The sequence below is a fragment of the Fragaria vesca genome, linkage group LG6 (genome assembly GCF_000184155.1).
Source record: "Fragaria vesca subsp. vesca linkage group LG6, FraVesHawaii_1.0, whole genome shotgun sequence".
NCBI lineage: Eukaryota > Viridiplantae > Streptophyta > Magnoliopsida > Rosales > Rosaceae > Fragaria > Fragaria vesca.
Window position 1 is genome coordinate 8,434,899 of NC_020496.1, and position 16,264 is coordinate 8,451,162.

At 36.1% G+C, this 16,264-nt stretch overlaps 1 protein-coding gene and 1 non-coding gene across 2 annotated transcripts; both read right to left on the bottom strand.

Moving 5' to 3' along the window:
- Positions 1–3,040: 3,040 nt before the first annotated feature.
- On the bottom strand, positions 3,041–3,838 carry LOC101305486. The gene is made up of 2 exons (XR_184886.1): positions 3,504–3,838; positions 3,041–3,409 (listed from the first exon to the last, which is right to left on the bottom strand). It is a non-coding gene; the product is annotated as an uncharacterized LOC101305486 (transcript).
- Positions 3,839–4,394: 556 nt separating this feature from the next.
- Positions 4,395–6,977, bottom strand: LOC101305772 (probable proteasome inhibitor-like). The gene is made up of 9 exons (XM_004302648.1): positions 6,717–6,977; positions 6,446–6,617; positions 6,199–6,333; positions 5,425–5,604; positions 5,298–5,329; positions 5,147–5,213; positions 5,026–5,064; positions 4,863–4,937; positions 4,395–4,688 (listed from the first exon to the last, which is right to left on the bottom strand). The coding sequence occupies exons 1-9, from the start codon at positions 6,889–6,891 to the stop codon at positions 4,616–4,618; spliced, it is 948 nt and encodes a 315-aa protein (XP_004302696.1). The 5' UTR covers positions 6,892–6,977; the 3' UTR covers positions 4,395–4,615.
- Positions 6,978–16,264: the final 9,287 nt, after the last annotated feature.

The following is a 16,264-nucleotide window of genomic DNA, read 5'->3' on the forward strand; positions in this document are numbered from 1 at the left end:
TATACTCTCTCTCTCTCTCTCTCTCTCTCTCTCTCTCTCTCTCTCTCTCTCTCTCTCTCTCTCGGAAACGCACTACAAATCTCTATCTCTACAATTTCTTCTCTTTTCAATCCCATCCCTCCGCCCATGCTTTTGTACATTTAGTTGATCTATAGTCAATCTTTAATGCAACATCATGACAAGCTATTCGAAATTAGACTTTTATCACTTTATCCCGTAATTTTGAAAGAAAAACTTTCATACAATAACATGAACATTTTTGAAGCATAGACAACTGAAATTTCATCAGAAAAGCAAAGATACTCTCAAATGTCTTGCTCATCATGACATTGTAGAAGTTCATAGTACTTAAAGCATTTCACCATTCATTTACAAGGATTTGTATCAAAACATATTCCTCATCATTCATAACTTTGTTAACTCATGACTCAATTCCAAGTCATTATGTTTCCTACCTAGACAATGACAAGCCATGCTCATGCTCTTGCTATTCTTTTTATTTTTCGGTACACTAAAACAGGGAATGGTTTGATATTGTGCTTTTCATTACTTTTTGCTACTAATATAATGGAAGAGAGGGGAAAAGAAAGAAAAGAAAAATAAAAAGAATAACAAGACATAGAGCGAGGAGTTAGGAAAAGGGAAAAATGAAAGAAACAAGACAACAAATTATATATCAAACTTTACTTCATATTTGGGCCTTTTTAGATTTGGACCGGTATGTTTCTAAGGCTTTCTCTAAAAAAAAAAAAAAACACCAAAAAAACAAAAGGAAAAAAGGAAGAAAAAAATGTATTGTATTTATGTGACAAATGATTTTCCACAATATTTCTTAAAGTTGTGGTAGATTCATTGAAACCCTTCAAAGAAAGAATCTTACGTACGTTGATCATGACTTTATCTAAAATGATCGAATATCAATCATTTAATATAAAGTAATAATGGTTACAGCTCGATGATCGTTTCTTTCTGGTGATTTTACAGATTCTCTTAACAATCAATTTTTCCTTCTATTATGAAAACATGGACTTACATATCAATCTGTCCTAAAGCAAAACTTTGGTAGAATACCATCAAATCCAGAACAGCAACGGTGCCTCTGATTTCTGAAATGCCTTGTTCATCACATTGCACAACTTCAAACCACTTGTGAAGGTGCATGTCACATTGGAATTATGAACATTCATATCAACGTTTTCGTCATCAGTCTGTCAGTTTGTGCATTCATGACTCAACTCCAGGTCACTCATGCCCTGCTTTCTCTCTTTTTCTTGCTCGTAGCACAAATTAAGACAGGCAGTGATTTGAGATTGTATTCATTAGGTTTTGCCACATTCGACCTCGAATAGTGTAGAAAAGAGAAGGAAATCAAAGCAGAATGGGCCTAGGTCAGACCAAAATGGGCCTACGAAATGACTCTCGCTGTCATCACGGATTGTATTCTTCTCCTTTACAATGAACTCCATTACAAAAATTATTTTCCAGGTTTGAGCAAATTATAAAACCCATATTACTAAGATGAAAATATTTTCTGAAGTTCTGAAAATATTCCAGTCTTTTATCAAGATTTGGGAGTCCAATTTTCCAGACCTCGTCTCAAATATGTTTTGATTCACTTACGAAGTACATAAAGGATGTGTAAACATAAACAGTAAAATTGGAGCTCAGGCCTTCTAAAGTGGTATCTTACTATCTTATTCTTGGGTCAAGGAAAATGATCTCAACAGATATTTGTTCAACAAAGCGAAATGTTACCAAACTAGGTTATGCGTTATGATTCTTATGATTCTGAGTATGACCTAGTTCAACATATTTGTATCAAAAATTGCCGTTTATAGAAGCTTTTTTCGACTACGCTGTTTATAAAAGACAAAAGAAATAAAGAAAGAAGAATATGATTGTTTTCCTGAGGTTTAAATTAAAACTATCTCAAACTTTGAACTAACTGGTATTTAATTTATAAGAAAATTCAAACAGATTACTAAAACAATTATCTTTTTGAATTGAGTGGAGGTCCTGCTTTTATGTGTGTTAACCCACTCCATGAGTTAATAGAATCATAGCACATTGCAACTTATGATGAGTATGTACAGGTTCAAGTCTTGGTGAAAGAGGAGACCAACTACCAAGTCATCCCGTTGAAGAAATTTTAGCCTAGTCATTTTCAGTTTTCCATTTTATGTCGGCCAGAAAAATCTAGACCTGTAAATGGACCGGATCTGGAGCGGATCTATCTAGATCCGGATCCGGATCCGTAATAGAAATTTTGGATCCGGATCTGACCCGTTACCCTCCGGATCTTTGATAGCTAGATCCAAATCCGGATCCGACGGGTTAACGGATACCCGACCCGTTAATCCGATCCGTTTATGATTATAAATATTTTCAAATTTTAAATAATAATTTCTTAATTTTATCATAAATTTTCATAAAACACTAATAAAATATTATAACAAAATAAATGTTTACATCAAAAATTGAATTACATGGCCAAAATACTTCTTAACAATAAACTAATATATTTAAAATACTAAACCTCCAATGTATTTAGCAAAGAGCATAAAAAAAACATAGGCATCGTAACCTTCAACTTCATCAAATGATCATACTTTAGACACAATTTAGATGTTTAGGTTATCCAAATAATTATTATATTATTTAATATTTATCAATAATATTATATTTATAAAAATATTATTTAATTATTTTAACGGATCGGGTCCTTAACGGATCGGATCAACCTCGATCCGTATACGATCCGTTTAATAAACGGGTAAACGGATCCGGGTCCTTAACGGATCAACGGGTCTAATTTTCGATCCAACCCGTTTAAAAACCACGGATCCGGAGCGGGTCCGGATTAAGATCCGGTCCATACAGGTCTAGAAAAATCCCATATGTTCAATGTTGTCTTCTGCATAGATGGAGTCAACACTAGGTACAAAGAGTTATCAGAGACCAAATTAGCTTATTTTTTTTCATTATGATCAGCATCAGTTCATCTGGGAAGCTAGGATAGTTTTAGAAAAGATTGGAGCATAAATAAACTCAACCTGAGCAAAATTCCAGTTCCATCAGCATCAGAATTTCCACTTATATAGTTACTGAACCTTCATTAATAATAGCCAATATCACAGGGGATAAGTAAAACCCAGGTAAGGGAAAAACATTAAGAAGGCAAAAATATAACATATATCTGCATATAGGTATTTACAAAGCTGAGAGAAGAAGAGAAAGCAAAAGAAGCCAAAGAAAAAGACTTCTGCTTAATTTAGCTTCAAATTATGTTGCTTCCAAGGAAGACATTTGAGGCTACTGCAAGAACCAGTCCAACTACTTTTGCATTCACCTCCAGCTGCATCACAACACTCGCAAGCTATCCCAAGGGTTCCAAAAACCTTTGAATATCCTACAACACAAAACATAATCTTGATCAGCTCTACAAATCAATTTGGAAGAAACAGAGATTTAGGGTAGCTTAATCAGAGCCATATAGTCCTTACCTTGCTGTGAAAAGAGGGAAAGTGGCCTAGCATCAACAGCTAAAGACTTCTCAGAAGCACAAGCAACTAGAAGAAGCACCAAAGCTAGCAAAGAGCTACTGGAATTGGAGACACCCATATATGATCTGGGTTAATTTGGAGTAGTGGATGATTTAGAACTATATAAATATCAGATCATAGAAATATATACAAGATAAACAACAATGGTTTCCCTATATTATATAAGCAATAGTTACATGTCTTTGTCAATCTAGAAGGAAGGTTGGCTGTTTCTGTTTATATTGGTTAAGTGTGGCTTTTTCTGCTGGATTAAATTGATTATGGAAATTATGGGCTTCTAGAGTAGAGGCTGGGCAACTCTTATAATTATACACCACACGCTTCTCAAGTTTCCTACGTCTCCACGGGGTGAGATATCTGGAATTGCATAGAAGCTTCTCTCCCAATCAGTCTCTTGAGTCTTCGAGGCGGTGAGTCAAATTGGGACCCTTTCTATTTTAACCTCTAGAACACCATTCCATGTAATCTTTGGATCTTTGTGTGTGTTTCACACAGTTCATATTTGCATTATTATCATCATGGCCTTGTTTAGAAAGTGATGGGAAGTGGAATTATTATGTGTTCCTGAGAGTTGTTGCAATGAAACTTTCCAGGAAAATACCTATGCAAACACAACTGTTTACAGTTTTCAAGTGTTACGAATACACTAACAATTGACTAAAGAAAACTGAGGAAACCTTTGCCGGAAGAGTGCTTTTCATAAAAGTACAAAAGGGTTGAATATGAAATATGTGTGCAACTGCTACTTATAAGCAAGGAAACTAAAGGATAATAATTTATGACATGGAACCCAGATAGAAAGACTAGTGATCATAACTTGGAAACTGAAATCCTACAGAACATGATATACTTGACGGCTTGAAGCGGCTGATAAGCCAAAGAGCTTTACATTAGTTGAACACCCATTTACAAAGTTACATCAGGGACCAGAACCCATAAGTTTGTTGAAAGCTAACTGATTAATACGTCAACAACAGAGCTCACACAGACGAGATCAAGCTAAAAGCAAACTACTACACTTGTAAGTTCTCTCAGATAGGGTCTGACCGGTTCTAGATAAAGTCCGAACCACTCCCGGGTTGCTCCAAGTCAGGGTGTATCCTGCGTCCTGGACCCTGTGGGCGCCTGTAACAGATAGAAAGAGCAAGATTGAGAAAATATTAGATCTCAAGAGGAAACCAGTAAAGGTTGAACACTTCTACAATTCCATCAGTTTTGCTAAAAGGTGAAATGGGATTCAATGAACCACCAACTGGATGTTATTGGTGATGTCCAAATAGAATTTTCTATTTCATATACCTTGCAAAATCTGGATCAAAATCGGGAATACCAGGGGGGCCATATGGATCGAACCGAGCACCTGGAGGAAGACCACTGTTCCAAAATAGATTTAACCAAACTTAGAAGAGTATTACAAGTATAACATATGCATGAGACAAGAAGAGAGTACAAAACTACTCACAATGGGCTTTCAGCACCAAAACGAGGATCGGGAACACCCCTGTTCCAAGAACACCTAAAGTTAGAACAGTAACATCAACTACACCATATCATATATAGAGATAGAGTCTAAAAAAACTCACGGTAGTCCTCCAGGAAACCCCGGAAACCCAGGTTGTCCAACGCCACCAAATCTACGATCATTGGGTCCTATTTTCACATGACAATAAACTTAGTCCCACAGACTCAACAAGATTGTTTTCCATCACACTGGAAGTTAAGAAGATCACATACCTACAAACATGCTTCCATCGTCAAAACCACCCCTGAAAGACATAACAAATATGTATTCAATATGGAACAGTTCAAAGCGGAATAGATTTTAAAGACCAGACACACAATCATTTGGTCAGTAAAATACCTGGAAGGCATTCCAGCACCAGGTCCAGGATAAAGATCGCCACCACCCACTGGAAACCTCGCAGGACCAGTGCCAGTCCCAGGATAAAGATCATCACCATCACCCGGATGCCTTCCAGCACCAGGCCCAGTGTAAAGATCCTCATCACTACCGCCGACATTAACAGGTTGATATCCAACTCTGCAAAGCAAGCCAGGATTTAGAGTAAACTACACTTTGGAATCTATGGGCATGATACATAAAGCATGTTATCCCAAAAAAAACCGTCAACAGAAACTTTTTCATGGGTACAAACAATGCAGAACTGAACTATCTATGAAAATTTGAATATACAGTAAAAACTGCAATTTCTCAAAACTTTCATCTGATCAATGGGGTATCATTTTTGGTGCACTATACCACAATAGTGTGTGAATGTGTAAATGGATGTGGAAGCAGATCTGAACCAGCACCAAACCGAGGCTCATTTGCTGATATTATAGCTAATGACATCTTAACTACCAAATAACAAAACAGATTAAAACGATAAAAGCTTGCTGATATTATAGTGAATCTTAACTACCAACTAACAAAACCGATTAAAATGATAAAAGCAGCATGTTCAGCGCACTCAGTGATCAATAACCCTGGTATGCGAATTTGGGTATCTAAAGATAACTGTTCTAACTCAGTCTTACTACCAGCCTAGCTCATCTAATCCATATTGCAACCAGATAAAACGAAACATGTCTAAACTCACAAACGCAACATGTTACAAGATGGAACAAAATTTACCTTATCGGTTTGGGCGTGGAACTCTCCTCCAATTTCAACAAAACTAGAGTACCAAGATTCTTCACCAAGCTGTCCAAATTCTTAAACTGTGCAGAGTAATTACTCCCCTCATTTTCTTGCACATAATCACCAACACTGCAAAATTGTAAAAAACACCCAAAACCCAATCAAGAACCAAGATTTCAAACACCATCCAAATTCAAAAAAAAAAAAAAAAAAACACACAGAATCACATGAAAAACCTTACTTGAATTCACAATGAACATTCTGAGAAGCCCCATCAGCCACAGCATCCACACTCAATGTTCCATTAATAACAAGACACTTGACCACAATCTTCTTCGAACCCTTCTCCGGGTTCGAATACACGAACGCGTACTCGTTCTCCAGTTCGTTCCAATTCTCAATACCCACTTCCTCTGCAAAACCCCCACCCAAGAATCCACATTTAATCAGGGGGTTTAGGGTTTTAGGGACAGACTAGGGATTAGTGTAATTCAAAGGGGTGAGTGACGTACCAGTTGATGTCGAGGAGAGGGCAGTTTCGGAAAAGGCGGAGCGGCCGGCGGCGATTAAGTGGTAGCCGGAGGCGACGAAGGAAGCGTGGACGGCGAAGGCGACCTTGTCGTTGGGGTTGCGGAAAGATGGGCGTGCGGCTCGGATGACCGCCATTACCGACTTTTCGTTTGCCATTGCCTCTGCTTCTCAAAGGTGGATTTGTACAGAGATTTTTTACTGGGTTGTTTCTTGCGAGAGAGGAGACGAGTGCTTTTGGGAATTTGGAGAAGGCTTTGAGTTTGAGATATATATACAGTTTCCTGATCGGCGACGACCCAAGTGGGCTTCTTTTTGGATTAGGATCCGAGTAAACTATAAAGCTAACCGACTAGGCCCAATCTCTATGCAAATAAGTCCTTTCCCAAAATAATAATAATAATAAAAGACAAGAAGAGAAAACTAGTAAATCTTTGCTTCCCATTGCACATTTACTTGCTTAAGAAATCGGATAGTTATGTCCCTCTCTGTCAACAGATGATCTTGGTCGAGCTGGGATGTGAGCGGAGATTGGAGGTCGTATGGGGATACGCCGGGCCGTATCGGAAGTGAGTGGATCTCGGAGGTCAGGCGGGTCGAGTCGATCATCTTAATCGAATGTTGTCTGCAGGTTTGACGAGAGAGGTTTGTTTTCTGATCGGTGCTCGACATTTCTTCTGTGAGGCGGTGGTTGATGGCGGCCGGCAGATGTGTCGTGGGATGGACGGCAACAACGTCTTGCTGCTCCGGCAACAAGGGTGGTGAGGAAGGGCGGTGGTGGGGCTGAGTCTTTTAGGCCGGGAGTGTTGGGCCTTCTCATCTGATCAGATCTTCAGGCTTGGGCTTTTGGTTGGCAGGAGTTAGGCTAGGATTTCTTTTTGTGCACTGCTTTGGTTTTTGTTTTACCTATTTTACTTTTTTAATTTAGATTAGGTTGTTTGCGGGTCTAGAAAATTTTCTTAATTATTGGGTTTTGACCTTTAATTAGGGTTTTTGATGCTCTAGGGTAGCCTCCTCTATGTAGGGTGGTCCCGAAAGTAGACAAATAATGATAGGTTGTGGATTTGTCCATTCCTCTTTGTGTCTCGGTGACTGGTTACTTGTCTCGTTTGCTACCACGGAAGATTGATCATAGCGTTTCATCTCATGGTCTTCAGCATAGAGATTCCTTAGTGTCTACTAGGTAGTTTCACAGGATAGCCCTCCCGGGCGGATCATGTTCATGTTGTTGTACTCACTCTAAAGTTGTGATCAATAAAAAATAACGTACTAATTAATGCATAAGGTTTTTGTGTTTGGTAGTTTTGGATTTTCATAAATTTATGAGGTCATTTCTGAAAGATTGTTGATTTACCAAGGAATGAGAAATGAGAATCAATACCAACTCTACCTACGAATGAAAATGAGGGAATGATTCCTAATTTTATTATAATTAAGCCTCGTACGCATTTCATTCCCCACTAGTGTTAGTAAACACAAGTTTATTGGTATGTGAATGAGTCCTTATGGATTCATTTTCTTTCCCCTTTACTAAACACACCTTAGGGTGACATACGATCAACTGTATTTATCAGAATGGAAGTCTTAAGATCGCGCACATTTTTTCTCTTAAATGTATTTCTAAAATTTGTTAAAAGTTTACGCGTGCATCAATTTTGTTACTTGATTCTTATTTTATTAGATGTATACCAACAGTTATTTGCCCCAAAATGTATCGTCAAAAACTAAGTTGCATTTTCTGTAAGACTGCAACTGTGGTAATTGACTAATTGGTATCAATCTCGATCATAGATGCATATATGAGAGTTTATTTCTGTTCCATATTTCTTTACATTCGAATCATCGAAGGCACTTGTAATGTGGCTTCAGAGTCATATTCAACGATCGATTTATCACTCTCTTTACAGTAACATTACCTCAAATCAACACCCCATTTACATACACAAGACAAAACTAGCTAGCTAGCTACTGACACTGGCTACTTCGGAACTAGCAACCTCTGGCTTGTTATGTCTTGCAGTGGCTCTTATGTAACAGAAAATCGCCACCAAGAAAGTGGTCGCAAGCCCTCCGAGAATCACACCGCCTCCGGCCATTGACCTGTCCCCATGGTGGTGCTTTTTGAGGTGGATCTTCTGCTCTAGTATACTCACACTCTCTTCAGTCTCTGATATCTGAGCTTCTTTTGGAGATTGCTCATTGCTTGGGCTTAATGCAGGTGCATACTGGTGCTTCCCCATCTTCCTAATCATAGGTGCTTGTGCACTATATGGACTTGGAGCTGAAGCCATTGTCAAACATACACAAGCACTTGCCAAGATGAAGTAAATGAGAAGAAACTGAGCCATTTTGAGGGAATAGGGTTGTTGAGGAATGAAGATGAGCTTGTGTTTCTGAGGCAATGGGGATGGTGATGATGAAGATGGTAGCTTTGGGAGCTGTATATATAGGGGCTTGAGATTTTGAACAGAAGGATGGTGCTGTAGATCCTATATTCGTGTGCCTCGATCAGAAATTTCCCGAGTATCGGATTCTGTGAATTATATAATCACTCTCTGTACTTTGAATTAATGGGGCTGTCTGTCAATGGGGGAGATGAAGGGGGGTTACACGAGCAAGCAGTAGAATAATACGAATACAACTAAGAAGGGAACAAGATCACCAACATGTTTATATGTTAAGTTGTTATATGAGATTAAGTTGGATTAGTATAAGTAATCTCAGATTAGATTAACAAAGGCCAGCTCCAGTTCCCATAAATCTCAGGAATAGAGAAGATGGTCAGAAGCTGCATGCATGCTCCCATTTTTTGTTGGGGGATTACAATATTGATCCTCATTGCTTGGGGTACGGTGGCAAAAGCAATAATCTTCAATCCCAAATTCCCAATTATCACAAGGGGAATGATCAAACATTGATTTAGTAGGTGTAGGCAGCTATACCATCTGGGTGACAGCTTCATCTTTGTCTCCTAATGTTTCTTTGAAAGCAAGAGTTATAAGAAAATTATAGAAATTGGTAAAAACAAAATTAAGAAATCTTCCTAATTAAATTATAAATTCTTGTTGTTGACTAAGTAGCTTCAATGTGGATTCGGTGTTAACCTAAAGATTAACAGAAGGTGCATGATGTCTGCTGTGAACATCTTAAGAACATCACAAGTCTTTTAGACATTATGTTGAGAATGCTTGCACAGAACATGCTAGCCAAAGAGAGATATGCTTGCTATTTCTGAAATCCTACATTCATGTATTGGTCTTGCATACTGAAGGAGCATGTTTAAACATTCACCTATATATGGAGCCCTGGAATCTGAATACTGAAACTACGAAGGTAACACAAATGACATTGTTATATCATATGCTAGTACATAGTACATACCATCCTCGAATATATGTAGCTAGCTAGATTACATGTCACCTTATATGGGATATTTCCATTGAGTTGGTGACCATTGACAACATCATGGAATCTCTAACCTATGCATTATGGTAGTGTTTGGGAAATCAAAGACATAGGTCACATGGCGCAGGTTCACCACATTTTAATCTAACAAGCAACAACTACTCCTGCATGCATTACTGTGTAGCTAGCTTCTGCTGCAATCTTTGATTTCTTTTTTGGTTACATATTTAGAGCAATTGTTTAGTGGAATAGAATAGACGGAGATATATAGAGAGAGATCCAATCATGCAGGCAATAATAGGTAGTTTTAAGCTATAGAGAGAGAAGAGATCGACCAGAGCATTAGCAGGGTGCCCCATTTGGAATACAAGCCTCTGTTAGTTACTGTCTCTATATGCAGTTATGCATCATGTATGGGTCTGTGCTTGCATTCAACAGGGTCGCTAGCTGCTTATATTTTTTTATAAGAAGGAATTGTTTACAAGAATTAGCTGGAGGTACTGTGCCAGAAAATCGATTAGTAGTTAACCTAAGTAGCTAGGGAAGAATAGATTAGCAGATTGCACGTGGAGGCTCGATCGATCCTCACTGTCAAGAACACCCGAGAAGCCCAGCTCCAGTCCCAACCCCAGCAGGCAGCAGTGAACACCGGTCTAAAAGTTCTTTGCTTTGCTTGTCTAACTGTAACCTTAGTCTCACGTTATATATATATTTCCTGACCATGAGCCAGACACTGTTGTCTGTTTTAGCTAGTTATAGCTGCTGCTACTCTTCTTCCACAAGCTATACTTCTGGTTCAACTTAATTTATGTCTGAATCTGCGGCCTCTTGCCCGCGGTTTCTTTAAAGCGTGCAATGAACTAACTTGTACGTATTTAAGATATATTGATGTTGGACTTTTCTACTATACATATGTATGTGTATAGTATAACATTAAACGGTGAATCATCTGATCGTCTTGAATTTTGAATTATGCTCTGGTCGATCGTCTTGAATTTTGAATTACTAAACGATCAGACGGTTCACGGCTTAATGTATGTTATACACATATGTATAGCAGCCAATACATGTATACAATTCCTTGTAGGTTTAGCTAGCTAGAAAGAGTGAGCTATATATGTTCCAAAAGTTAATTTGGATGCAAGCACTGAGCTTTTTATGTAGGGCTGGGGAATGCATGGATGAGGGCTTATCCAAAAGACTTATAACCACGGGCAAGCTTCACACCATTGTTCTTTCTTTTGTTTTTATTTTTATTTTTTATTTAAAACGAGCTTCACACCATTGTTGCTGTCTTGCTGATGCACACTAATATATATCCTTCTGGAGCAAGTTTTGTATGCAAACTATATACTGTAGGTATCACACGAAACCCTTATGATTCTTGGTATGAAAACTATATACTGTTGGTATTATTTGTCATAAGAAATGGGAATAAATTATTGCTAAGAGTAAAAAACTGATGGGAATATCACATTTCAGGAAAGTTAATATATAAACAGTTTATGAGATTTTGGAGAAAACTAATCGCATATATAGACAAAATGTGTGAGAAAGAATTACACTAGTTTTCGATAATATGTTGTTGAGTTTTATGAGTTTAGATTTACATCATGAAGGTTGTCCGTCTTTGACTGTCAATTTAAAATTTTGGTTTCAGGTAGTATGACAATATTTCACTTTATAAACTATAGATTCTTCTAGTTTTGACTTTAGTGGTTGAATAATTAAGCATGATGATGTATATTACGTTGATCTTATTAGCAAGAATTTGATTTGGCTTAATTTGGCTTCAACACCGTAAATTTTGATGTCCACCTGTACAGTGTACAGTGGTGTATAGTTGTATACTTATATAATGGAAAGAGAAATTTAATTTAAATACACACATCTAGCTAATCTTTTAATACACACCTATATTATTTTATATTTACATCAAATTTTATAGGTATGTTTAATTACAAAAACATCCATCAATTATAAGAGAAAAAAAGGAAAAAAAGAAACTTCATATTCCTTAAAATCTAACTCTTCTCCACTATTACTATGCATAAAAAGAAAAGAATAAAAACATCTTCTCCAAAATTCATCACTTTAATTTCGACTACTGTCGTAATCACATGTACTATTTACCAATTTATTTGGGTTTTTTTTTATCAACTTTAGTTTTTATCTTGCAAACTAAAAACTAGTCTTTATGCTATTGTACTCTACTAGTTTCTTAACTTTGAAAAAATTATGTATGTTAAATTTTTTTTTCTTTAAATTCTAGCCGATTGATGTTATATTGGAGATTTGGAGTTCGAATATAATATTACTCTTTTGATTATAAATTGAAAAAAATATCAAGAAAAAATTCTAACCCGATCAAAAAAATCTAACGGAAAATAAAAGAGAATACGTAAAGAGAGTTGTGAAATAGTAAATATATAATAATTATATTAAATAACCTATTATTATTAGTTTTAGATATTTAGGGTATTTTAGGCAGTTTGGGATGTGTATTTAGTATAATATTGAAATGAAAAACTAAATGAGTAGTGTATTAAGTAAAATGTGTGTATTAAGAGATTAGGGATGTGTATTTAAAATTACTCTAATGGAAAACTCTCTTATCTTAAAAAAAAAAAAGTACGTACAGATGGCGAAACTAATTTAAGATGTAACTACTACGTATTTCGAATTCATTTGTTTATATTAGTTCAGCTTGCGGAATTTGATCGGAGAAATTTTAAATACACACCCCTAATCTCTTAATACACACCTCTTGCTTAATACACCCCTCATCTAATTTTTCATTTCGATATTAAACTTAATACACATGTCAAACTGCCTATAATACCCTTATATCTAAAATTAAGAAATAATATGTTATTTAGTTATTATAATTTTATTATATATTTTGGTAACTCTTTTACGTATTCTTTTTTATTTTCTACTATAATTTTTTTCTTTTCATCGTCAAATTTATTATCAAAAGACTATATATTATTACACCCATTGTCACCAATGCGACATCAATCATTTGGAATTCAAAAAAAATATCAACCATTTTAAGTTTTCGGAATTCACAAGCTAGTAGATGTACACTAGGTCACTAGCTATATATTAAACATGTATACCTACTTTTTTCAATACAACATCTCAAGATGAACATGTAGTACTTCAAAATAGTCTGCAAAATCAAAACTAAAACTGATGCAAAAAAAAAGAAAAAAAAAAGACAGAACTCAAATGAACCGATGTTAATTGAACAATACATGTGATTATTTGGTAGAAGTCGAAATTCAGGTAATGAATTCTAAAAGAGTGTTGTTGTTTTTTTTTTTTATGTTTTTTTTTATGAAACTACAAATTGTGGAGAAGAGTCAAGTTTACTAGTTTTAGGGAAAAAGTAGTTGTATCGATGGTTTTAGGGTAGGAGATGAGACTAATTCTAATTGTGATTTCATTTTCTTTTTTAATAAATAGATGTATGTTTTGGTCATTAAACATACCTAAAATATTTGATGTGAAAAATAAATTAATAAGGGTGTGTATTAAGAGATTAAAAGTGTGTATTTAGAATTACTCATTTGATCGAAGTTCATCCTTGACACAAAATAATATTCTTTCCATTCCATCAAATTATATTATGTATATTAGAAAATTCTAGTATACCATATGGTATAACATGCCTCACAAAATGTGTGACTAGCTATCATTGATTGAAGAAACAACTAAATGACCATATAATGACCATTTACCTCTTCAAAAACCCACATAAGCCATACAACACATTTGCAATAAACATGTCATATGTATATGGTATGAGAGACAAACCCATGTATATTTGGAATCTACTCTTAAATTGTTGTCTGTGTCAATCACATGAGCAATTTTATATCACATGTAGAAAAATTGGCCTATGCATGCCCGTGAGTCCGTGACCATTTCAGACAACTGGAAAACAACTCAAAAATCTCACTATAACTTTTTGTTATGAAATACTTCCATGAACAACAAAACATGCATGCTTGCTTAAAGAATGGCTTCTATATATATGTTCAGCTTCATGACTTCATCCACACGTACTGAGCTTTGAATACTAAACTAAAGCCTAAAGGTAACAAAAGTTACAAAACGACCTGAATCATATATAGGATTTTCATTATCCTATCGTATACGTATGTATGTACGTATATAGCTATATAGCCCAGTTTTTTGTCATTTGTAAATGGTCGATCGATCTCCTTCTGTATGGAGGTGGTTATCATTGAACGACATGGAATCTATAAGCTTCTATCATCTGGTAGTGTTTGGGAAATCAGAAACAAGGGCCACATATGGCAAAGGGGTTCATCATATGTTAAGCTAATAAGCAACTCCTGCATGCATTGTTGTTTTGCTTCATCTGCAGTCTTTGATTTCACCTCCAGAATACAGAGAAATTAATGTTCAGATAGAAATAGAACAGATATGAAAGTAGATAAAAGAGATGCCCATGCAAGCAGAGATCGACCAGAGAATGATATATACATCATTCGGATTACAAGGGTTTCTCGATCTGTCGGTTACTGTCTCTAGCTATATGCATCATTTTCCTTCATTCATTCTAATGCTGCTGCTTCATTTTTTATGGGATTATTAATTAGGTAATTTAGAAGAATTAGCTGGAGATACTGTGCCAGCAAATAGATTGATGGTCAAACCCGTGAGGAAAATAGGTACGTGCACAGAGAGGCTCCTCACTGTAAGTAACGTACCACAGCTAGCACAAGACACGTACCACAGCCAGCAGCGAGCCAGTGACAGATCTAAATTATCAACTATGAAGTATTTCTACTCAAAACAATCTACACAAAACGGCAGATTCCGTAAGAAGCTCCATAACGAGTAATTTTTAATCTTCAATTTTTGATTCAGCTTCGTATCTATCATCTGTCACGCATGCATGGATCGATAAAGTATAATCGCTGTACAAGCTAGCTTCCCACCATTCTGGCATGAAGCAAGTTTTGTATGCATAGGTTCAGTTTCATGCACATGAAACTCATGATTCTTGACATGAAAATTATAGAGATCATCTCGATCTTATTTCAAAATAAACTACAGAGGTCGATCATCTGCCATAAATCTTGGGAATACAGTACTTTTGGCAATGATTATAGAATTTAGTGAAATGCCTGATCCTTAAAAAGTGAATTTATAAATGAGATCTTAGAGAAAACTAAAAGTAAATTAGAACAAACCTTTTAGGGACTCCATTTTTGATAAAATGATTTATCAAGAAAGTATGCACAAGGTAGCAGAACATAGATATGTAATCAGAGCAGAACTGAGCGCTACAATATTTGATTTAGTCCAGTTTGCATAAGTTGGTCAAAATTCATCATTTGAAACATAGTTTTTGATTTCCCATTCTATCAAATAATCAATTATTTGAATCTAGCTATTTTTAATTTGTTGTCTATGTTAATCAAATGACCCACAATACCGGATCAAGAAGAGAATTAATGACTTGTTTCAGAAAACTGAAAACAACTCATAATTTCTTACTAAATGTTGTAATGAATGTACTTTCTATGTAAGTTATGCTTCAAAATGACTTTTATGTATTATGTACATATGCAGCTTCATCTATCTATTGAATTTTGAGTACCAAACTATGAAGGTAACACTTCTGCCATCTAGCGCACTTTTATTTCTTCTTTGGTACGGGGAGCAATAAATTGTTTTGTAGAATATATTAGAATAGGTATGTTGGAGATGTAGAGATCGACCAGAGCATGAACAGAGTGTCCAATTTGTATTCCAACGGTTCCTCTGTCAGTTTACTGTCTCTATGTGAGTATGCCATTTGATTCATTTGGTTGCAGCTTCATTTTATAAGCATGGATTAATTGTTAATTTAGAAGAATTAGCAAATGGGGTCATAGTCAAACCCAGTGAGGAAAGTAGAGTAGAGTTTGCACGTACGTGCGCAGATCCTCCTCACTGTAACACTGTAAGTAATTACTAATCAGTACGTAATACCCCAGCTGTAGCACAAGCTAGACCAGACGAGTACCAGCCAGCAGTGGCAGGTCTAAACTCTCAAGTAATTCGTCGGGAACAACCTCTTTGGGCGGCTTCAATCACCTACGTA

What these genes read in the sequence shown, in the direction of transcription:
- LOC101305772 (XM_004302648.1), bottom strand. Translation starts at nt 6,891, where the DNA reads ATGGCAAACGAAAAGTCGGTAATGGCGGTCATCCGAGCCGCACGCCCA. An exon ending in GGTGCTGGAATGCCTTCCAG is followed by an intron (nt 5,330 to 5,424) that starts GTATTTTACTGA and finishes TATGTCTTTCAG; the next exon opens with GGGTGGTTTTGACGATGGAA. An exon ending in TTTGGTGCTGAAAGCCCATT is followed by an intron (nt 4,938 to 5,025) that starts GTGAGTAGTTTT and finishes ATTTTGGAACAG; the next exon opens with TGGTCTTCCTCCAGGTGCTC.